The 26,503-nt window shown below is 43.5% G+C and overlaps 1 protein-coding gene across 1 annotated transcript; it reads left to right on the forward strand.

The window, feature by feature from the left end:
• The first annotated feature begins 622 nt into the window (after nucleotides 1-622).
• On the forward strand, nucleotides 623-26,249 carry LOC124007742 (cytosolic phospholipase A2 zeta-like). Its single transcript, XM_046318477.1, has 14 exons — nucleotides 623-725; nucleotides 1,156-1,211; nucleotides 1,680-1,787; nucleotides 2,189-2,331; nucleotides 2,725-2,920; nucleotides 3,060-3,165; nucleotides 3,576-3,716; nucleotides 4,012-4,089; nucleotides 14,483-14,665; nucleotides 14,749-14,916; nucleotides 16,592-16,681; nucleotides 22,211-22,365; nucleotides 23,118-23,286; nucleotides 25,493-26,249. The coding sequence occupies exons 2-14, from the start codon at nucleotides 1,185-1,187 to the stop codon at nucleotides 25,675-25,677; spliced, it is 1,749 nt and encodes a 582-aa protein (XP_046174433.1). The 5' UTR covers nucleotides 623-725; nucleotides 1,156-1,184; the 3' UTR covers nucleotides 25,678-26,249.
• The last annotated feature ends 254 nt before the right edge of the window (nucleotides 26,250-26,503 follow it).

The raw sequence follows: 26,503 nt of genomic DNA on the forward strand, positions 1-26,503 counted from the left end.
ACCCCCAAGCCATAAGACTCCTGAACATCTAATCAAATGGCTACCAAGACTATTTGCATTGCCCCCCCCCTTATTTACACAGCTGCTACTTTCTGTTTTTATCATCTATGCATAGTAACTTTAATAATTCTACCTACATGTCAATTTTACCTCAACTAACCGGTGCCCCTGCACATTGACTCTGTACCAGTACTGCCCTGGATATGGTCTCGCGATTGTTATTTTATCGCTGCTCTTTAATGACTATTTACTTTTATTTCTTAATCTTAGCCATATATTTATTTTTAAACTGCCATGTTGGTTTGGGGCTTGTAAGTAAGCATTTCCCTGTAAGGCCTGTTGTATTCTGCACATGTGACTAATACAATTTGATTTGATAACAAAGAAATACTCACCACCATAGAAAAGGGGCATGATAAGTGTTTCCTGCATTTTTCTATGTAACTGTCAACCTTAAGGGTGTGTGTGTGTGTGTGTGTGTGTGTGTGTGTGTGTGTGTGTGTGTGTGTGTGTGTGTGTGTGTGTGTGTGTGTGTGTGTGTGTGTGTGTGTGTGTGTGTGTGTGTGTGTGTGTGTGTGTGTGTGTGTGTGTGTGTGTGTGTTTGTGTGTGTGTAACTGGGCCTATATAAGATGACAGAGGACGGGACTAGAGTGTGGAGATCAAGAGGAGATCAACTGGAGGTGAAGATTAAGACTGGACTAGTCTGCTGTACTGTACATTTCTGGTAAGACTTCTCTGTCTAAACACTGCATGTAGACTGTGTGTTTTATTGTTTATATATATTAAATTGTTCATGTTGTAAATCCATTTGTGACAATCTGTCTTCAATCTGTCAATAAATATTGTTGATTGTTGTGTTATAGAATGATGCAGGTGACCTATATTCAAGTCAGTCTAAAGTCTTTGGCTTCTAGTTTTGCAGTCAGATTGATAGACGTGTTTAGGACATTAAAAAAATATATTAGAATGTCTTTGGGTTTCAACTGAGTACTATAAGTACTTAGACCCAAATGTGATCATTTAGAGAGTAATTGACTATCACAGTACTGTTATTAGTATTATAATATTTCTTTAACCCAAATAACATCTTATTGAGAGTTTTCTGACTCTAAGACATGCATAAAAACCAAGGGATTGGTTTGTGTTTATTAAAGGATCTGTTTTAGTGGACTCAGAGAGAACAATGTTGAAACAAAAAGATACTCCTGAGGTAAGAAACTCATCATCACAATATAGTAGGACATTTGTCTGAAATAAACCACGCAATATTATGTTTGGTTCTCGTCAAATACTTTGCTACTGCATTGCTGATATCGCTCAAATATACATTGAACACAACCCCTTTCTGTTGCTGTCAATACTAAACTCACCACATTCAATCATAATGAAAGGAAACTTACTTCATTATGTTGATGTTTACACAATATAACGATGACATTTGTCTGTAACATACCAAACTGTACATATGAATATGCATCCAGAATTAAGTAATATAATATGCTTTCCTGACAAAGTGAGAGTATAATATGTCAGAATTATGTGTTATTTATCTTACAATAACTTTTTATGAAATGCCATGTTACTTTAGAAGTGTTATGGCTCAATTAAAGACATTGAATCATTATGAAATAATATCCTGTACACATACATTTTTGCTGTCTTTTGTTCATTCTGTCAGACTGTGCGTCTGTCTGACTCCATCAATGATGAAGAGATAAAATACGTGACGGTGAGGAAGACTTTGATTAAGAAGTGGCTGAACAGTCTGGATATCTACTGTGAACTAGTGGGTACTCTAATTTCCTCTTTCTTTTGATCATTTTCTCTCTAGTGCAAGCTCTCATTCTCTCTCTCACTCCACATCCATCTACATAGGGATCCCCCCTCATGTCTCCAGCTCCCTGTTAGCCCAGCCCCACCTTCTCTCTTATATAATGTATGATGGGACACTGATGTGAAATTTTCTAAATTTGATCTCTCTGTCTCTCTCTCTGTGTCTCTGTGTCTCTCTCTCTCTCACTGTGTCTCTCTCTCTCACTGTCTCTCTCCATCTGTGTCTCTTAATTCAATTCAATTTCAATTCAAGGGCTTTATTGGCATGGGAAACATGTGTTAACATTGCCAAAGCAAGTGAGGTAGATAATATACAAAGTGAATATATAAAGGTTCTCTATCCCCATCTTTCAGGAGGATGTTCCTAACATAGCATTGCTGGGGTCAGGTGGAGGTGACAGGGCAGCAGTGAGCATGCTGGGATCTCTGCATCAGCTAGAACAGGACAACCTGCAGGGCAGCCTCCTCTACATGTGTGGAGTGTCAGGCACCACCTGGTACACACACACACACACACACACACACACACACACACACACACACACACACACACACACACACACACACACACACACACACACACACACACACACACACACACACACACACACACACACACACACACACACACACACACACACACACACACACACTTATTTGCTATTATTCTTAGTGTTAATTTTGAATGTGCTGAAATAAATGAGGTATCTCTCTCCCTCGTCCACCCATCGCTCTCACTCACTCACACACACACACACACACACACACACACACACACACACACACACACACACACACACACACACACACACACACACACACACACACACACACACACACACACACACACACACACACACACACACACACACACACACACACACACACAGGTGCATGTCATCCCTGTACAGCGATCCAGATTGGTCGCTGAATAAGCGTTGTGATGAGGTGATAAAGAACATGACGGGTCCTACGATGGACTTGAAGAAGGCTGTGGACTGGCTGATAATGCGGAAAGACAGCGACCAGGACTTCAGCCTCACTGACTTCTGGGGCGTCTTCACTGCCTGCTATTTCATGAATGAGGTTAGTGTATGGTTTATGTGTGTGTGTTTGCATGTGTGTCTGTGTCTGTCTGTTTGCCTGTATGTATCTTTCTCTGCCTCTGTTGAGCAGATTATCTCTCCCCTGTCTCTTCCCCCTTTTTCTCTCTCTCTTGTATCAGATGGACACTCGCCGTCTCTCTGACGATGCTCACAGGGACAGCATCAACCCCTACCCCATCTACAGCGCCATAGAACTGGACTGCTACAGACAGGATGACACTAAAGGTGACTGTTATGCAGCATTCACGCAAACTCGGAAAATCTGAACTTCTGAGATAAAATCAATTCCCATATAGGTTCCTACCGGTTGATTCTGATACTTTCAGAATGTAAAACTTAGGTGTCATCTTTATATAATGAGTTCCGAGTGCACTGTGAATGCAGCATCAATCAATGAAATGGATTTGTATAGCGCTTTTGTCTCAATTGTCTCAAAGTGTTTTAGAACCAGAACAATACAACAATACAAACAACATAAACAATGAATACAACATGAACAAACACTCTACTGTAGACACCCAAAAACCAAGCCAGGCATTAGTCTGAGTCCCAGTCGGCCTCTGTTTAGAAGTAGTGCACTTTATAGGGAATAGGGTGTCATTTCAGACAATTCTCCCCCACTGTTTTAACTGTAGCGGTATGGTTTGAGATGACCCCCCACGAGAGTGGCTTCTCCGGATTGGGTGCTTTCGTCCCCACTTCCTGTCTCGGGAGCCGGTTTAAAGGCGGGACTCTGATAGAGAAGAGCATGGAAATGGACATGGTTCTGCTTCAAGGTGGGGAACGCATAGACGCACACATGCACACACATACATGCACAAGCAAACGTGCACACACACACATGCACACACATACATGCACAAGCAAACGTGCACACACACCATGCACACACATACATGCACAAGCAAACGTGCACACACACACAAGCACACACATACATGCACAAGCAAACGTGCACACACACACATGCACACACATACATGCACAAGCAAACGTGCACACACATACATGTACAAGCAAACGTGCACACACACATCAATTTATTGTTGTTTGTTTGTTGTTGCTGGGCAGGTATCTGTGGGAGTGCCATTGCAGACACAAAAGGGAACATTGCTGAGGTAGCAAAAAAAATCTGGGGCTTATTTGAAGGTAAGCCACAGTGCATCGCGTTAGTTAGTCTGCAAGGCTAGTGTGTAGAATTGTAAATTGGATTTCAGATCATTGAAACAACATTCACTTTGAGTTAATTTGTGGAAAATAATGTTTCTATTTTAATTTTTACCAAATCTTTAGGTGACAAAAATGTCTTAAAATCAGGATAACTAATACTAAGGTGGTCTTTCACCCCTCCCCTTACCCCACCCATCCAGATAATAAAACACCCATCAAAGACAATGATAGAGAGACAAAATAAAAAAGATAAGTCGATAAGAAAGAATAAAACAACAATACAACCCAGGAACAGACACAGTGCAGAAACACAAAGAATCAACAATGAAGAGAATCCCCTTCAATCAAAAATAAAAATGTAAAACAATACTCCAAAACAATACTAGACAATAACCTACAGGACAATACTAGACAATAACCTACAGGACAATACTAGACAATAACCTACAGGACAATACTAGACAATAACCTAAAGGACAATACTAGACAATAACCTAAAGGACAATACTAGACAATAACCTACAGGACAATACTAGACAATAACCTACAGGACAATACTAGACAATAACCTACAGGACAATACTAGACAATAACCTACAGGACCATACTAGACAATAACCTACAGGACAATACTAGACAATAACCTACAGGACAATACTAGACAATAATCTACAGGACAATACTAAACAATAACCTACAGGACAATACTAGACAATAACCTACAGGACAATACTAGACAATAACCTACAGGACAATACTAGACAATAACCTACAGGACAATACTAGACAATAACCTACAGGACAATACTAGACAATAACCTACAGGACAATACTAGACAATAACCTACAGGACAATACTAGACAATAACCTACAGGACAATACTAGACAATAACCTACAGGACAATACTAGACAATAACCTACAGGACAATACTAGACAATAACCTACAGGACAATACTAGACAATAACCTACAGGACAATACTAAACAATAACCTACAGGACAATACTAGACAATAACCTACAGGACAATACTAGACAATAACCTACAGGACAATACTAGACAATAACCTACAGGACAATACTAGACAATAACCTACAGGACAATACTAGACAATAACCTACAGGACAATACTAGACAATAACCTACAGGACAATACTAGACAATAACCTACAGGACAATACTAGACAATAACCTACAGGACAATACTAAACAATAACCTACAGGACAATACTAGACAATAACCTACAGGACAATATCTGGACAATAACCTACAGGACAATACTAGACAATAACCTACAGGACAATACTAAACAATACTAGACAATAACCTACAGGACAATACTAGACAATAACCTACAGGACAATACTAGACAATAACCTACAGGACAATACTAGACAATAAACTACAGGACAATACTAGACAATAACCTACAGGACAATACTAAACAATAACCTACAGGACAATACTAGACAATAACCTACAGGACAATATCTGGACAATAACCTACAGGACAATACTAGACAATAACCTACAGGACAATACTAAACAATACTAGACAATAACCTACAGGACAATACTAGACAATAAACTACATGACAATACTAAACAATAACCTACAGGACAATACTAGACAATAACATACAGGACAATACTAGACAATAACCTACAGGACAATACTAGACAATAAACTACAGGACAATACTAGACAATAACCTACAGGACAATACTAGACAATAACCTACAGGACAATATTAGACAATAACCTACAGGACAATACTAGACAATAACCTACAGGACAATACTAGACAATAACCTAAAGGACAATACTAGACAATAAACTACAGGACAATACTAGACAATAACCTACAGGACAATACTAGACAATAAACTACAGGACAGTACTAGACAATAAACTACAGGACAATACTAGACAATAACCTACAGGACAATACTAGACAATAACCTACAGGACAATACTAGACAATAACCTACAGGACAATACTAGACAATAACCTACAGGACAATACTAGACAATAACCTACAGGACAATACTAGACAATAACCTACAGGACAATACTAAACAATAACCTACAGGACAATACTAGACAATAACCTACAGGACAATATCTGGACAATAACCTACAGGACAATACTAGACAATAACCTACAGGACAATACTAAACAATACTAGACAATAACCTACAGGACAATACTAGACAATAAACTACATGACAATACTAAACAATAACCTACAGGACAATACTAGACAATAACATACAGGACAATACTAGACAATAACCTACAGGACAATACTAGACAATAAACTACAGGACAATACTAGACAATAACCTACAGGACAATACTAGACAATAACCTACAGGACAATACTAGACAATAACCTACAGGACAATACTAGACAATAACCTACAGGACAATACTAGACAATAACCTACAGGACAATACTAGACAATAACCTACAGGACAATACTAGACAATAACCTACAGGACAATACTAGACAATAACCTACAGGACAATACTAGACAATAACCTACAGGACAATACTAGACAATAACCTACAGGACAATACTAGACAATAACCTACAGGACAATACTAGACAATAACCTACAGGACAATACTAGACAATAACCTACAGGACAATACTAGACAATAACCTACAGGACAATACTAGACAATAACCTACAGGACAATACTAAACAATAACCTACAGGACAATACTAGACAATAACCTACAGGACAATATCTGGACAATAACCTACAGGACAATACTAGACAATAACCTACAGGACAATACTAAACAATACTAGACAATAACCTACAGGACAATACTAGACAATAAACTACATGACAATACTAAACAATAACCTACAGGACAATACTAGACAATAACATACAGGACAATACTAGACAATAACCTACAGGACAATACTAGACAATAAACTACAGGACAATACTAGACAATAACCTACAGGACAATACTAGACAATAACCTACAGGACAATATTAGACAATAACCTACAGGACAATACTAGACAATAACCTACAGGACAATACTAGACAATAACCTAAAGGACAATACTAGACAATAAACTACAGGACAATACTAGACAATAACCTACAGGACAATACTAGACAATAAACTACAGGACAGTACTAGACAATAAACTACAGGACAATACTAGACAATAACCTACAGGACAATACTAGACAATAACCTACAGGACAATACTAGACAATAACCTACAGGACAATACTCGACAATAACCTAAAGGACAATACTAGACAATAAACTACAGGACAATACTAGACAATAACCTACAGGACAATACTAGACAATAAACTACAGGACAGTACTAGACAATAACCTACAGGACAATACTAGACAATAACCTACAGGACAATACTAGACAATAAACTACAGGACAATACTAGACAATAACCTACAGGACAATACTAGACAATAAACTACAGGACAATACTAGACAATAACCTACAGGACAATACTAGACAATAACCTACAGGACAATACTAGACAATAACCTACAGGACAATACTAGACAATAACCTACAGGACAATACTAGACAATAACCTACAGGACAATACTAAACAATAACCTACAGGACAATACTAAACAATAACCTACAGGACAATACTAGACAATAACCTACAGGACAATACTAGACAATAACCTACAGGACAATACTAGACAATAACCTACAGGACAATACTAGACAATAACCTACAGGACAATACTAAACAATACTAGACAATAACCTACAGGAGAATACTAGACAATAAACTACAGGACAATACTAAACAATAACCTACAGGACAATACTAGACAATAACCTACAGGACAATACTAGACAATAACCTACAGGACAATACTAGACAATAAACTACAGGACAATACTAGACAATAACCTACAGGACAATACTAGACAATAACCTACAGGACAATACTAGACAATAAACTACAGGACAATACTAGACGATAAACTACAGGACAATACTAGTCAATAACCTACAGGACAATACTAGACAATAAACTACAGTACAATAATAGACAATAAACTACAGGACAATACTAGACAATAACCTACAGGACAATACTAGACAATAACCTACAGGACAATACTAGACAATAAACTACAGGACACTAGTAGACAATAAACTAAAGGACAATAGTAGACAATAACCTACAGGACAATACTAGACAATAACCTACAGGACAATACTAAACAATAACCTACAGGACAATACTAGACAATAACCTACAGGACAATATCTGGACAATAACCTACAGGACAATACTAGACAATAACCTACAGGACAATACTAAACAATACTAGACAATAACCTACAGGACAATACTAGACAATAAACTACATGACAATACTAAACAATAACCTACAGGACAATACTAGACAATAACATACAGGACAATACTAGACAATAACCTACAGGACAATACTAGACAATAAACTACAGGACAATACTAGACAATAACCTACAGGACAATACTAGACAATAACCTACAGGACAATATTAGACAATAACCTACAGGACAATACTAGACAATAACCTACAGGACAATACTAGACAATAACCTAAAGGACAATACTAGACAATAAACTACAGGACAATACTAGACAATAACCTACAGGACAATACTAGACAATAAACTACAGGACAGTACTAGACAATAAACTACAGGACAATACTAGACAATAACCTACAGGACAATACTAGACAATAAACTACAGGACAATACTAGACAATAACCTACAGGACAATACTAGACAATAACCTACAGGACAATACTAGACAATAACCTACAGGACAATACTAGACAATAACCTACAGGACAATACTCGACAATAACCTAAAGGACAATACTAGACAATAAACTACAGGACAATACTAGACAATAACCTACAGGACAATACTAGACAATAAACTACAGGACAGTACTAGACAATAACCTACAGGACAATACTAGACAATAACCTACAGGACAATACTAGACAATAAACTACAGGACAATACTAGACAATAACCTACAGGACAATACTAGACAATAAACTACAGGACAATACTAGACAATAACCTACAGGACAATACTAGACAATAACCTACAGGACAATACTAGACAATAACCTACAGGACAATACTAGACAATAACCTACAGGACAATACTAGACAATAACCTACAGGACAATACTAAACAATAACCTACAGGACAATACTAAACAATAACCTACAGGACAATACTAGACAATAACCTACAGGACAATACTAGACAATAACCTACAGGACAATACTAGACAATAACCTACAGGACAATACTAGACAATAACCTACAGGACAATACTAAACAATACTAGACAATAACCTACAGGAGAATACTAGACAATAAACTACAGGACAATACTAAACAATAACCTACAGGACAATACTAGACAATAACCTACAGGACAATACTAGACAATAACCTACAGGACAATACTAGACAATAAACTACAGGACAATACTAGACAATAACCTACAGGACAATACTAGACAATAACCTACAGGACAATACTAGACAATAAACTACAGGACAATACTAGACGATAAACTACAGGACAATACTAGTCAATAACCTACAGGACAATACTAGACAATAAACTACAGTACAATAATAGACAATAAACTACAGGACAATACTAGACAATAACCTACAGGACAATACTAGACAATAACCTACAGGACAATACTAGACAATAAACTACAGGACAATACTAAACAATAACCTACAGGACAATACTAGACAATAACCTACAGGACAGTACTAGACAATAACCTACAGGACAATCGCAGGCAATAAACTACAGGACAAGAGTTGACAACAAATTACAGGACAATAAACTACAGGACACTAGTAGACAATAAACTAAAGGACAATAGTAGACAATAAACTACAGGACAAGAGTTGACAACAAACTACAGGACAATAAACTACAGGACACTAGTAGACAATAAACTAAAGGACAATACTAGACAATAACCTACAGGACAATACTAGACAATAACCTACAGGACAATACTAGATAATAACCTACAGGACAATACTAGACAATAACCTACAGGACAATACTAGACAATAACCTACAGGACAATACTAGACAATAACCTACAGGACAATACTAGACAATAACCTACAGGACAATACTAGACAATAAACTACAGGAAATACTAGACAATAAACTACAGGAAATACTAGACAATAACCTACAGGACAATACTAGACAATAACCTACAGGACAATACTAGACAATAACCTACAGGACAATACTAAACAATAACATACAGGACAATGTAACAAAGTTCGTCTGCTATTTGAAGGGAGTCAGACCGAAAGGTGTAGGTTACTCATGACTTTTAATGAAGATAATGCGGTACATGAAATAACTGAAAATACAAAAACAACAAACGAGTGAAACTAATTACAGCCTATCTGGTGACTAACACAGAGACAGGTACAATCACCCATGAAATACAACGCGCACTCAGGCTACCTAAATACGGTTCCCAATCCGAGACAACGAGAATCAGCTGACTCCAATTAGGAATCGCCTCAGGCAGCCAAGCCTAACTAGACACACCCATAATAAGACACACTCCCAATTAATACAAACCCCAATACGAAATACAAGATATAAACCCATGTCACACCCTGGCCTACCCAAACATATAACAAAAACACAAGATACAATGACCAATGCGTGACAGAACCCCCCCCTAAGGTGCGGACTCCGGGACGCACCTCAAGAGCATAGGGAGGGTCCGGTTGGGCGTCTGTCCATGGTGGCGGTTCTGGCTCGGGACGTGGACCCCACTCCATAAATGTCCTAGTTCCTCCCCTTCGCGTCCTAGGATAATCCACCTTCTCCGCCGACCATGGCCTAATAGTCCTCACCCCGATTCCCACATAACTGAGGGGCAGCTCGGGACCGAGGGGCAGCTCGGGACAGAGGGACAACTCAGGACAGAGGGGCAACTCAGGACAGAGGGGCAACTCAGGACAGAGGGGCAGCCCGGGACAGAGGGGCAGCTCGGGACAGAGGGGCAGCTCGGGACAGAGGGGCAGCTCGGGACAGAGGGGCATCTTGGGACAGAGGTGCATCTCAGGACAGAGGGGCAGCTCGGGACAGAGGGGCAACTCAGGACAGAGGGGCATCTCAGGATAGAGGGGCATCTCAGGACAGCAGGGCAGCTCAGGACAGAGGGGCATCTCAGGACAGAGGGGCAGCCCGGGACCGAAGCAGCCCGGTACTGAGGGGAAGCCCGGTACTGAGAGGCAGCCCAGTACAGAGAGGAAGCCTAGTACTGAGAGGCAAGCCCAGTACAGAGAGGAAGCCTAGTACTAAGAGGAAGCTCAGTACTGAGAGGAAGCTCAGGCAGGTAGTAGGCTCCGGTAAATCCTGGCTGGCTGGTAGAACTGGATGATTCCAGTTGTCTGGCCGATCTAGAAGATCTTGGCAGACTGTCACTTCTGGCGGATCCTGGCAGACTGGCACTTCTGGCGGATCCTGGCAGACTGGTGACGCTGGGCCGACTGGCGGCGCTGGGCAGACAGGAGACTCCGGCAGCGCAGGAGATGAGAAAGGTTCTGGCTGTGCTAAACAGGCGGGAGACTCCGATAGCGCAGGAGAGGAGAAAAGCACTGGCTGCGCTGAACAGGCGAGGCGCACTGGAGGCCTGGTGCGTGGTGCTGGAACTGGTGGTACTGGCGCGAGGACACGCACAGGAAGCCTGGTGCGGGGAGCTGCTACCGGAGGACTGGTGTGTAGAGGTGGCTCTGGATAGACCGGACCGTGCAGGCGCACTGGAGCTCTTGAGCACCGAGCCTGCCCAAGCTTACCTGGCTCGATGCCCACTCTAGCCCGGCCAATAGGAAGGGCTGGTATGTGTCGCAGCTGGCTCTGCACCCGCACTGAAAACACTGTACGCTCCATAGCATAACACGGTGCCTGCCCGGTCTCTCTAGCCCAACGGTGAGCACAGGGAGTATGCGCAGGTTTCCTACCTGGCATAACTATTCTCCCTTTTAGCCCCCTCCCAATATTTTTTGGGGGGTGACTTTCCGGTTTCCAACCGCGTCGCTGTGCTGCCTCCTCATACATGCGCCTCTCCGCTTTAGCTGCTTCTATTTCCTCCTTGGGACGGCGACATTCTCCCGGCTGCGCCCAGGGTCCTTTTCCGTCTAATATCATCTCCCAAGACCAGAAGTCCTCATATTGCTGCTCCTCACAATTAACAGGGAGAGTAGGCTCAGGTCTGACTCCTGACTCTGCCACTCTCTCTCTGCGCTTTCCCCCGTTACCTACGGTTTTCGCTCTGTAAAGCCGTGCTTTCCTTTTCGATTCCATACGTGTATAGCCCTCTTCGCATTGCTGTAGGGAATCCCAGGCAGGCTCCTGCACTCGCTCTGGGTCGGCCGCCCACCTGTCGATTTCTTCCCACGTAGTATACTCCTTGCATCTGTTGTCCATAACGTCCACCTTCAGATCCTGCCAGTTCACACGCTGCTCGGTCTGTGAATGGTGGTGGGTGATTCTGTAACGAAGTTCGTCTGCTGTTTGAAGAGAGTCAGACCGAAATGCAGCGTGTAGGTTACTCATATACTTTTAATGAAGATAATGCGGTACATTAAATAACTGAAAATACAAAAACAACAAACGAGTGAAACTAATTACAGCCTATCTGGTGACTAACACAGAGACAGGTACAATCACCCACGAAATACAACGCATACGGTTCCCAATCCGAGACAACGAGAATCAGCTGACTCCAATTAGGAATCGCCTCAGGCAGCCAAGCCTAACTAGACACACCCCTAATAAGACACACTCCCAAATAATACAAACCCCAATACGAAATACAACATATAAACCCATGTCACACCCTGGCCTACCCAAACATATAAGAAAAACACAAGATACAATGACCAAGGCGTGACAGACAATACTAGACAATAAACTACAGGACAATAATAGACAATAACCTACAGGACAATACTAGACAATAACCTACAGGACAATACTAGACAATAAACTACAGGACAATACTAGACAATAACCTACAGGACAATACTAGACAATAACCTACAGGACAATACTAGACAATAACCTACAGGACAATACTAGACAATAAACTACAGGACAATACTAGACAATAACCTACAGGACAATACTAGACAATAACCTACAGGACAATACTAGACAATAACCTACAGGACAATACTAGACAATAACCTACAGGACAATACTAGACAATAAACTACAGGACAATACTAGACAATAAACTACAGGACAATAGTTGACAATAAACTACAGGATAATAAACTTCAGGACAATATCAGACAATAAACTACAGGACAATACTAAACAATAACCTACTGGACAATACTAGACAATAAACTACAGGACAATATCAGACTATAAACTACAGGACGATACTAGACAATAAACTACAGGACAATACTAGACAATAAACTACAGGATGATACTAGACAATAATCTACAGGACAATACTAGACATTGAATTACAGGACAGTAGTACACAATAAACTACAGGACAATACAAGACAATAAAATACAGGACAATAAACTACAGGACAATACTAGACAATAAACTACAGGACAATAGTAGACAATAAACTACAGGACAATACTAGACAATAACCTACAGGACAATCGCAGGCAATAAACTACAGGACAAGAGTTGACAACAAATTACAGGACAATAAACTACAGGACACTAGTAGACAATAAACTAAAGGACAATAGTAGACAATAAACTACAGGACAAGAGTTGACAACAAACTACAGGACAATAAACTACAGGACACTAGTAGACAATAAACTAAAGGACAATAGTAGACAATAAACTACAGGACAATAGTAGACAATAAACTACAGGACAATCGTAGACAATACATTTGACTCCGTTCCACCTACTCCATTCCAGCCAATACAATGATCCGTCCTGTTATAGCTCCTCCCACTAGCCTCCTCTGGTCCATTTATCTCCCCACACACAGGCAGTCGGATGGTTAAAAAACTGCTTAGTGTTGGGCACTGTCTGTGTGGGGAGATAAATGGACTAGAGGAGGTTGGTGGGAGGAGCTGTAGGAGGTCAGGCTCATTGTAAGGGCTGGAATAGAATAGGCCAAGAGGTCATCCTCAAGGTCCGAGGGCGACACATGAGTTTTACATGTTTCTGCCAAGGCTACTTATCATGAGAGGAGGTTGTGTTTCCAAATAATCTCTGCTACACGTGACCAACCTGTTCTGTTCTGCAGGGCACGAGAGCATGATGTTGAAAGAGAACATGAATATGGTTGAGAGAAGCGGGAAGGTAAAGGTGTGTGAGTGTGTGCCCTCCCGAGTGGTGAGGTGTGTGTTTGAGCTGATCAAGTACGCTGAGGACCCAGATCCACTGAAGACATGGAAAGTCATCACCACACTGAGACAACTACTGGAAGGTAAAGACACACACTTATACACTCACTAGTGCACAACGACACCATAATCATGACCCTAGTGATAATGTGTATAATGACTCTAGGTCTTGTGAGCAGTAAGGGCGAGATGCTGTGGAACATGGACCCTGAGAGCTGGAAGAGAACCAGCCTGGTGGAGAGAAAGAAGTTCATAGAGACAGTCAGTCTGGAGCACATCCTCTCCTCAGACAGCTGGGCAAAAGACTGGAAGGACCAGCGCTGCAACTGCAACGGTAACAAAGGCATTTTATTACTCCAACACCAGGTTAGCCCGTTGAACTACAGCCTGCACTCTGAGATATAAAAATATTATTTGGCTGTTCGTGTGAGAGAGCACTTTGAAGAACCATTATGGGTTTCATGTACTGTTGTACCCCATTAAGTTCCACGTATTTTCTTCTCTGAAAAAGGCTCTACATGTAACCAAAAAGGGTTCCAAAAGGAATCTTTGGTTGTCCGTGTGGGAGAACACTTGAACCTTTATGGGTTCCATGTACTGTCAAACCCCATTAGGTTCCATTTATAACCTTCTGTGGAAAAGGCACTACATGAAACCCAAAAGGGTTATCAAAGGGTTCTCCCACAGAGACAACTGAAGAGCCCTTTATAGGTAGGTAGCACTATGTAGTACTTTTATACTTAGAGGCATTATACCCTACACCTGCACAGGTAACACTAACTTCCACAGTACCACTTCTATTACCTGACTTTGCCTTCGTGACTCAAGACCATGTTAGTTCATTGACCTGATGCCTTGGAGCTGAGTTTTTTACAGACGATTTGGGGACCTGGATGTAAAATGCAGTATGGTTACGTGGTAATATGGTCTTAGTGTAAGAGGGTACATGGTACTAGGGAGTTATAAACAGTGGACATCTGTATCTAGTACAGCTCTAATAGTGGAGGCTGGTGGAGGGAGAAATCAGAGGACAGGTTATTGTACTGCTTGGGAATGGCATCATGAACGCTATCAAACACATATCAAACACGAGTTTGGTACGATTTCTCATTCCGTTCTATCCATTGTAGTGAACCTATTTGAAGACAATGATTTATTGCTGTGCCACAGAGCTTTGCTAAAATCTGTGGAGACAAAACCCTCTGATAATCACACCTTGCTATTTTTTGCTGACCAGCAGATGTGTTCACTAATGTGCATTGTGAATGGATAAGGAAGCTCAGAGTAATGAACCTATTCTCGACACATTTGGCTGGAAAGCCTCAATGCTTAAGGAAGCTTAGTTTTCCCATCACTAATCCTAACCACTCCAAGTTAAAGGGTGGCTGAACTTCCTGATTTGGCCTAGTTTTAGAATGGTTCATTAAGAGATGCTAGCAGCCACGACTGAATTCAAAGTGAGTTGGTTTCGGGGTGTGAATTGTTGTGGGTGAGTGATCGCAGATGGGAAGAGTTAGCCAAATGACTTCACCAATTATTGTGGTGTGTGACCGTGTCAAAATAGATTTGACTTTGGACAGCCGGGGCTACTTAGGGACAGTCAGTAAATGTAAAAGAGGCAATTGCACACCTTTTAGTTCTCAATAAATGCTTTATATGTTTAAATTTAATTTCTACAATTTATAGTTGGTTTGAGGTTAAGTCATTGAAATTGACCGATGGTCTCTAAATAGCCCTATAGGAATATCCAAAATCAAACCACATTTACCACTGCCATTACTATTTGGTCACGTGCATCTGCACTCCGAATTGATGATTACTTGTGTGCTGCCAGCTCGTTACAGCATGCACGTTTTGCTATGAGACCGTGTTGTACTTTCACGTTCCCAAACTTTCTCATCATAATGACATGAGATAAATGTTTATTATCTTGTCCTCTCCAGAAAGGGAGAACTGAGATTTAAAAAAATACCACTTAGGAATAATTGAAATTGGTGTGTCTCCCCCAGATTCAATCTTTTGGATTGTACTGATCTTTTTCCATCTGCTCATTGAATGGAAATGGGGAACCACATCCAACTTCCTCTTTGAGATCAAAGGTAAAGTAACATCAGACCTCTTCCTAACATGATAGCGTAACTAGCATCAGTCATCAGGATCTTATGTTTCCCTCCAAAATATAAACTTTCTTGGTTCTCTACTCTCGCGCTCTCTCTCTACCCCTTCCCCGCTGTCTACCCCCCCTCCGCTCTCTCTCTACCCCCTTCTCGCTTGCTTTTCTTCTCTACCCTCCAACGCTCTACCCCCCCCCCCCCCCGCGCTATCTCTCTGTTATGCAGGTGAGTGAGGACCCAAAAGCGATATAGCGGAAACAGAGTCTTTTAATGTCCAAACAGGGAAAACATAAATCCTCAATCATTACAGGGGAAGTCCAAACAGGGAAAACACAAATCCTCTAGTTTAAGAGGAGAGTCCCCCTTCTAGTTGTTGAGGAGAGTTGCAGGGCTAGCGGCAACAGACTGCAGGTCCCTTCGGGTAGGCGCGGGCCGTAGAGGATAGAGACACCTGCTCACACGTAGTATCTGATGACGAGGCAGAATACAACTGGACGGAACAAAAGCAAAGCAAACAGCAAACAAGAATCCGACAAGGACAGAAGCAGAAACAGAGAGAGAAATAGAGACTTAATCAGAGGGCAAAATAGGGGACAGGTGTGAAAGAGTAAACGAGGTCGTTAGGAGAATGAGGAACAGCTGGGAGCAGGAACGGAACGATAGAGAGAGAGAGGAATAGAGAGAGAGAAAGAAACCTAATAAGACCAGCAGGGGGAAACGAAGAGAAGAGAAAGCACAGGGACAAGACATGACAATACAATACATGACAGTACCCCCCCACTCACCGAGCGCCTCCTGGCGCACTCGAGGAGGAAACCTGGCGGCAACGGAGGAAATCATCGATCAGCGAACGGTCCAGCACGTCCCGAGATGGAACCCAACTCCTCTCCTCAGGACCGTAACGGGAAACGATGAAGAGGGAATCTAGTGCAATTACTATTATAAAAATGAGACACGGGTAGAGAACTGTAAGAGTTTGAGCAATCAGGACCAAACAGGCCAGGAGAGTAACAACTAGGGACAGACTGAGACACAGCAAGGCTAAGACCAGGAACAGGAGAGAGGCGGTGGCTGTGGACAGACTGAGACACAGCAAGTGCAGGAGCAGGACCAGGAGTGATGCGGTGGCTGGGGACAGACTGAGACACAGCAAGGCCAGGAGCAGAAGCAGGAAGAGAGTTACCGGACTTAGTCTGCGCGCAGTCCGAACAAGCAGCCACGAAACGACGCGTATCACGCTCCTGAGTGGGCCACCAAAAACGCTGGCGAAAAGAAGCAAGCGTACCCCGAACGCCGAGGTGGCCGGCTGACTTGGCAGAGTGAGCCCACTGAAGAACGGCCAGACGAGTAGGAACGGGAACGAAAAGAAGGTTCCTAGGACAAGCGCGCGGAGAAGGAGTGTGAGTGAGTGCTTGCTTAACCTGCCTCTCAATTCCCCAGACAGTCAACCCGATAACACGCCCCTCAGGGAATCTCCCCTCGGGGTCGGTGGAGGCTACTGAAGAACTGAAGAGACGGGATAAAGCATCAGGCTTGGTGTTCCTTGAGCCCGGACAATAAGAAATAACGAACTCGAAATGAGCGAAATACAGCGCCCAACGAGCCTGACGCGCATTAAGTCGTTTGGCAGAACGGATGTACTCAAGGTTCTTATGGTCAGTCCAAACGACAAAAGGAACGGTCGCCCCCTCCAACCACTGTCGCCATTCGCCTAGGGCTAAGCGGATGGCGAGCAGTTCGCGGTTAGCCACATCATAGTTACGTTCCGACGGCGACAGGCGATGAGAAAATACGAGCAAGGGTGGACCTTATCGTCAGAATGGGAGCGCTGGGACAGAATGGCTCCCACGCCCACCTCTGACGCGTCTACCTCGACAATGAACTGTTTAGTGACGTCAGGTATAACAAGGATAGGAGCGGATGAAAAACGCTTCTTGAGGAGATCAAAAGCTCCCTGGGCGGAAACGGACCACTTAAAGCACGTCTTGACAGAAGTAAGGGCTGTGAGAGGAGCTGCCACTTGACCGAAATTACGAATGAAACGCCGATAGAAATTCGCGAAACCGAGAAAGCGCTGCAGTTCGACACGTGACTTAGGGACGGGCCAATCGCTGACAGCATGGACCCTAGCGAGATCCATCTGAATCCCTTCAGCGGAAATAACAGAACCGAGAAAAGTGACGGAAGAGACTTGAAAAGCGCACTTCTCAGCCTTCACATAAAGACAATTCTCTAAAAGGCGCTGGAGGACACGTCGAACGTGCTGAACATGAATCTGGAGTGACGGTGAAAAAATCAGGATCTCGTCAAGGTAAACAAAAACAAAGATGTTCAGCATGTCACTCAGTACATCATTCACTAATGCCTGAAAGACAGCTGGAGCATTAGCGAGACCGAACGGCAGAACCCGGTATTCAAAATGCCCTAACGGAGTGTTAAACGCCGTTTTCCACTCGTTCCCCTCCCTGATGTGCACGAGATGGTAAGCGTTACGAAGGTCCAACTTAGTAAAGAACCTGGCTCCCTGCAGAATCTCGAAAACTGAAGACATAAGGGGAAGCGGATAACGATTCTTAACCGTTATGTCATTCAGCCCTCGATAATCCACGCAGGGGCGCAGGGTCCCGTCCTCTTCCTTAACAAAAAAGAACCCCGCTTCGGCGGGAGAGGAGGAAGGGACCACGGTACCGGTGTCGAGAGCTACAGACAAATAATCTTCGAGAGCCTTACGTTCGGTAGCCGACAGAGAGTCTAGTCTACCCCGTGGGTAGTAGTACCCGGAAGGAGATCAATACAACAATCATACGACCGGTGAGGAGGAAGGGAGGTGGCCCTGGACCGACTGAAGACCGTGCGCAGATCATGATATTCCTCCGGCACCCCTGTCAAATCACCAGGCTCCTCCTGTGAAGAGGGGGCAGAAGAAACAGGAGGAATAGCAGACACTAAACACTTAACATGACAAGAGACGTTCCAGGAGAGGATAGAATTACTAGACCAATTAATAGAAGGATTATGACACACTAGCCAGGGATGGCCCAAAACAACAGGTGTAAAAGGTGAACAAACAATCAAAAAAGAAATGGTTTCACTATGATTACCAGAGAAAGTGAGGGTTAAAGGTAGCGTTTCACGCTGAATCCTGGGGAGAGGACTACCATCCAAGGCGAACATAGCCGTGGGCTCCCCTAACTGCCTGGGAGGAATGTCATGTTCCCGAGCCCAGGCTTCGTCCATAAAACAGCCCTCCGCCCCAGAGTCTATTAATGCACTGCAGGAAGCTGCTGAACCGGTCCAGCGTAGATGGACCGACAAGGTAGTACAGGAACTTGACGGAGAGACCAGAGTAGTAGCGCTCGCCAGTAGCCCTCCGCTTACTGATGAGCTCTGGCCTTTTACTGGACATGAAATTACAAAATGACCAGCGGAACCGCAATAGAGACAGAGGCGGTTGGTGATTCTCCGTTCCCTCTCCTTAGTCAAGATGCGAATACCCCCCAGCTGCATGGGCTCAACACCAGAGCCAGTGGGGGGAGATGGTAGAGATGCGGAGAGGGGGGACACTGTTAACGCGAGCTCTCTTCCATGAGCTCGGTGACGAAGATCTACCCGTCGTTCTATGCGAATGGCGAGTTCAATCAAAGAATCCACGCTGGAAGGAACCTCCCGGGAGAGAATCTCATCCTTAACCTCAGCGTGGAGACCCTCCAGAAAACGAGCGAGCAACGCCGGCTCGTTCCAGTCACTGGAGGCAGCAAGAGTGCGAAACTCTATAGAGTAATCCGTTATGGATCGATTACCTTGACATAGGGAAGACAGGGCACAGGAAGCTTCTTTCCAAAAACAGAACGATCAAAAACCCGTATCATCTCCTCCTTAAAGTTCTGATACTGGTTAGTACACTCAGCCCTTGCCTCCCAGATAGCCGTGCCCCACTCACGAGCCCGTCCAGTAAGGAGAGATATGACGTAGGCGATACGAGCAGTACCCCTGGAGTACGTGTTGGGCTGAAGAGAGAACACAATATCACACTGGGTAAGGAACGAGCGACATTCAGTGGGCTCCCCAGAGTAACACGGTGGGTTATTAATTCTGGGCTCCGGAGACCCGGAAGCCCAGGAGGTAACCGGTGGATCGAGGCGGAGATTGTGAATATCCTCCGAGAGGCCGGAGACTTGGGCGGCCAGGGTCTCAACGGCATGTCGAGCAGCAGACAATTCCTGTTCGTGTCTGCCTAGCATCACTCCCTTGAACTCGACGGCTGAGTAGAGAGAATCCGAAATCGCTGGGTCCATTCTTGGTCGGATTCTTCTGTTATGCAGGTGAGTGAGGACCCAAAAGCGATATAACGGAAACAGAGTCTTTTAATGTCCAAACAGGGAAAACATAAATCCTCAATCATTACAGGGGAAGTCCAAACAGGGAAAACACAAATCCTCTAGTTTAAGAGGAGAGTCCCCCTTCTAGTTGTTGAGGAGAGTTGCAGGGCTAGCGGCAACAGACTGCAGGTCCCTTCGAGTAGGCGCGGGCCGTAGAGGATAGAGACACCTGCTCACACATAGTATCTGATGACGAGGCAGAATACAACTGGACGGAACAAAAGCAAAGCAAACAGCAAACAAGAATCCGACAAGGACAGAAGCAGAAACAGAGAGAGAAATAGAGACTTAATCAGAGGGCAAAATAGGGGACAGGTGTGAAAGAGTAAACGAGGTCGTTAGGAGAATGAGGAACAGCTGGGAGCAGGAACAGAACGATAGAGAGAGAGGAATAGAGAGAGAGAAAGAAACCTAATAAGACCAGCAGGGGGAAACGAAGAGAAGAGAAAGCACAGGGACAAGACATGACAATACATGACACTCTCTCTACCCTCCCCTGCTCGCTCGCTCTCTCTACCCTCCCCGCTCGCTCGCCCTCTCTACCTTCCTCCGCTCGCCCGCCCTCTCTACCCTCCCCCGCTCGCCCGCCCTCTCTACCCTCCCCCGCTCGCTTGTTCTCTCTACTCTTCCCGCTCATTCCCTCTACCCTCCCCCGTTCGCTCATTTGCTCTCAATCTTCCCCCGCTCGCTTTCTAACCTCCCTCCCTCCCCCGCTCGCTCTCTCTCTATCCCCTTGTCCCTGTCTCGCTCTACGCCCCCTCACTCTCTACCCTTCCCTGCTCGCCCTCTCTACCCTCCCCCGCTCGCTCGCCCTCTCTACCTTCCTCCGCTCGCCCGCCCTCTCTACCCTCCCCCGCTCGCTCGCCCTCTCTACCTTCCTCCGCTCGCCCGCCCTCTCTACCCTCCCCGCTCGCCCGCCCTCTCTACCCTCCCCCGCTCGCTTGTTCTCTCTACTCTTCCCGCTCATTCCCTCTACCCTCCCCCGTTCGCTCATTTGCTCTCAATCTTCCCCCGCTCGCTTTCTAACCTCCCTCCCCCGCTCGCTCTCTCTCTATCCCCTTGTCCCTGTCTAGCTCTACGCCCCCTCACTCTCTACCCCTCCTTTCGATTTACCTCTCCATCTCCATCTTCCCAGATGCTAGAGTTCCGGAGAGCATGCGACTCAAAGAGAAGATTCACCTGGTAGACGCTGCATTAAAGATCAACTCTCCCTACCCTTCCGTCCTGCGCACTTCGAGGAAGGTCGACCTCATCATCTCCTTGGACTTTAGCGAAGAAGACCCATTTGAGGCAAACACACACATACACACACACACGCACACGCACAATTATTCCTATTCAAGCCTTTCAGAAGAATATGAAGTGCCTAGGTAGTAGTGACCCTCTCTCTCTCTCCCCTCTAGTGTGCTCTTTAGGTAGATGTGACTCTCTCTCTCTTGTGTGCTCTCTAGGTAGTAGTGACCCTCTCTCTCTCTCCCCTCTAGTGTGCTCTTTAGGTAGATGTGACTCTCTCTCTCTTGTGTGCTCTCTAGGTAGTAGTGACCCCTCTCTCTCTCTCTCTCTCTCTCTCTCTCACACACACACACACTCTCTAGGTAGTAGTGACCCTCTCTCTCTCCCCCCTCTCTTGTGTGCTCTCTAGGTAGTAGTGACCCTCTCTCTCTCTCCCCTCTCTTGCTCACTCTCTAGGTAGTAGTGACCCTATCTCTCTCCCCCCTCTCTTGCTCACTCTCTAGGGAGTAGTGACTAGGGCATGTGTCAAACTCATTCCATGGAGGGAGTGTCTGTGGGTTTTCGCTCCACCCTTGTACTAGATTGATGAATGGTCACTAATTAGTAAGGAAGTCCTCTCACCTGGTTGTCTAGGTCTTCATTGAAAAACCAAAAACCTGCAGCCACTTGGCCCTCCCTGGACTGAGTGACACTCCTGGCCTAGGGAGTAGGGCCTAGTGAGAAGGAAGTAGTGCCTAGGAATTAGGGAATAAGGGCTAGTTTGGAGAAGGACATTGACATAACCATACTACTGGTCCTGCTCCTCACAGACGGTGTTTAGTGCCAAACAGTACGCGGATGAGCTGAAGCTTCCCTTTCCCCCAGTGAATGACGATATAAGGAAGGAGAAAGACCATCCTCAGGACTGCTACATTTTTGAGGGGCAACACACTCCCACCATCATGCACATGCCCCTGTTCAACCTGCAGAACTGCCATGGTGTGTGGTAGTCATCATAGTAGTCAGTGTCTCTCTGTCTGTTATCCTTGTCTCTCTGACTACACCCTTTTCTGATTTAGTTTTTCTCTGTGTCGTGTCTTTTTCCTGTATATCTGCACCAACTGTCTGCGTTTTATGATGGCATTAGTATTGTTTATCAGGAGCCACATTTGCTACAGCTACTCTTCCTGTGGTTCCCACAAAACACAATGGTAAATCTAAACAAACTTAAAGATACCAAAAACAATTTAGTCCAATGTTGCTAAATATCACATGGCTGTCCATGGTAATAATTTCTCTGTGTGTATGCGTGAACAAGTAAAATGGAAAATGTTGACTCACCCTACTTGTAGACTAGTTGAACACCAATGCCATCCTCGTCTCTTTCATGTTGACATAACGGTCTATGGCTTTTAGTTTTTGTTGTCATAGGCCATCTAGCTAAAATTATTGCTTGCCTAACTTCCTTGCATGGGCAACCATGACCCAGCTAAATTAGCTAGCTAGTTAACATGAGACTACTAGACTACATATAGACCCTACAGATGCGCGTGACTCTTGGTGGCAGTGTGTAACCCATCGCCATCTTCACCCATTAAACAGCATAGCTTTGTTTTTATTACTTCTAAACAAAATAACTTTTTTTGGGTTCTCATACGCTTACAATGATGTTTTGATTCTTGCTTGAACCGTCGCTAAGATTATATTTGGTTGTGAACTTTGCCAAATAACTATTTTCTATGCAGCAGTTATCTAGAATGCTAACGATCATTGAAATAGCAGGACATTCATACAAACCTTAAAATCCAATTATAATCCAAAAGTAGTGTGAAATGCACTCATAAGCAACATGTAGAGTCTTTTCTTGCTGGCGTTCTATAAGAACTCCCCCTTGTTCTGACACCAGGTTGCACACCTCGCCCTCGTGTGGGAATGTTTGTAAACACAGAAACAAGTCTATTGAACCTCAATCATGTCAAGCCAGTGGCACAACATATTCATTTATGGTTACATCAGAATCGGCATTAGAATCCTTGGTCTGTAGAGAGAATTAAGTCAAAACCCCATCTTCATCCATGGCTTAGGAAAGGGACTATTTAGCAAGCAAGCTACTGCAGGACATCAACACAAGCAGACCAGAAACTGACGTTTTTCTGAAAATGACGTTTTTCTTAGGAAAGGATTTGATTGGTGTAAATCCAAACTGGCCTCCCTTGGGGTGCGTTTTGCTGCACTAGGATAACCCACAGTTGAGATCAGCTCAATGCTGATAGGATAATTGTTTAAAACAATGATCACTCAATCAAATGCTACTGCTGCAACATGTTATACTCTTTGGGTCCAGGCAGCATCAGATGCATGAGCTACACATACTGACACAGAGGGGCGCTGTTTCCCTCCCTCAGATGATTTTTCCGGTGAGATTCAGCCACTTACGAAGTGATCTGAAAAGTATAAAAACACAGAAGCTGTGTTCGAATAACCATACTAACATACTGTATACTACATACTTAACGTGTATATACGATTAGTCCAATGTAGCATACTGTAAATTAACGGGATCCTTTCAGTTGAGTATACTATCGCTCCGCATGTCGACCAGAAGTTGATGCTGTTGCTATGCAACCGCGTGTTAGCTTGTTAGCATAACAAATCACTAGCTAGACTTTGGGTTTGTTCGTAAATTCAATCTGGAGTGTCAGGGAGTTGTCAGCTTGTCCGTTTGTAAATTCAGAGAGTTTCGCTCTCGGAACAATTTAAGAACAATTAAGCTTCTTTGCCAATGTTTACTGACATCAGTCACATTTAATGGGTGTTGAGCGTTCGTAAATGTATTTATTCTGTGCTCTGGCATAGTCAGATGAGAGTGCTCAGAAATCGGACTAGATAGCCAGAGCGAATTTACGAACACACCTGCAACACTATACCACTTAGCTAAGCGTTTGAATGGCGTGAATAATCAAGTCAATAAACATTTGGCAGTTAGTAAATATACTGGATGTTTGATGTATTAGTAGCCAACTAACATTACAGTGGGTAGCTGACATACCTGTTACATAGTGCTGTAATTATACGCTATTCGATTGCTGAACATTTTCTTAAGGACACACCTCAAATATGTCCACCCCTCCCATATGTCCACCCCTCCCATCTGAGCACAAGCCAGCTGATGTAAGACATGTACATTGTTCTGTTCTCTTCCTAGACGAGAACGAGATTAAGAAGGAGAGGGAGAAGTACAAAACATTCCAGCTTCACTACGGTGCGCCGGAGATCGACCACCTCCTGAAGAAGGCCCAGGCCAACATGAGGAACAACAGAGACAGGATCCTGGGACAGATCATTATGGCCATCCAACGCAGAAAGAAGCGCATGTCAGTGGCTCAATAGTTTTTATCAGTGGTGGAAAGTATCTGTACTTTACTATTAATACTTGACAACTTTTACTTCACGACATTCCTAAAGAAAATAATATACTTTTTACTCTATACATTTTCTCTGACTGCCGAAATTGGCTTGTTACATTTTGAATGCTTAGCAGAACAGAAAAAGTCTAATGCATGCACTTATCAAGAGGACATTCTTGTTCCTCCCTACTGCCTCTGATCTGGCAGACTGATTAGAAGCACCTGCTGTGCATCGGTTGCTCACCTGTGTTCCCTACAAATGCTGTCTTGAATCAAAAGGATTTGTACCTACACACTGGAGAAAGTTGCAGTGTCTGTGTACGTTATCCCTAATGCAGTGAAAATAATAAAAATAATATACAAAATTAATTAAGCTTTATGCGACATCTTTTTGAGTTCGGACACATCACACTCTTTGTCTGCTTCTGAGAGAGTGTGATTGTCCCCTTTTTGATTAGGACTCACTAAACACATCCATTGTTTGATGTCTGAGTGTTGGCGTGTGCCCCTGGCTATCTGTGAAAAATAAAATGGTGCCGTCTGGGTTGCTTAATATAAGGAATATGAATTTATTTATCCTTTTCCTTTTGATACTGTTCCTGGAGAGCCTCCCTCCTGTAGGTTTTTGATACTGTTCCTGGAGAGCCTCCCTCCTGTAGGTTTTTGATACTGTTCCTGGAGATCCTCCGTCCTGTAGGTTTTTGATACTGTTCCTGGAGATCCTCCGTCCTGTAGGTTTTTGATACTGTTCCTGGAGATCCTCCGTCCTGTAGGTTTTTGATACTGTTCCTGGAGAGCCTCCGTCCTGT

The sequence above is a fragment of the Oncorhynchus gorbuscha genome, linkage group LG21, assembly GCF_021184085.1.
Source record: "Oncorhynchus gorbuscha isolate QuinsamMale2020 ecotype Even-year linkage group LG21, OgorEven_v1.0, whole genome shotgun sequence".
NCBI classification, from domain to species: Eukaryota; Metazoa; Chordata; class Actinopteri; order Salmoniformes; family Salmonidae; genus Oncorhynchus; species Oncorhynchus gorbuscha.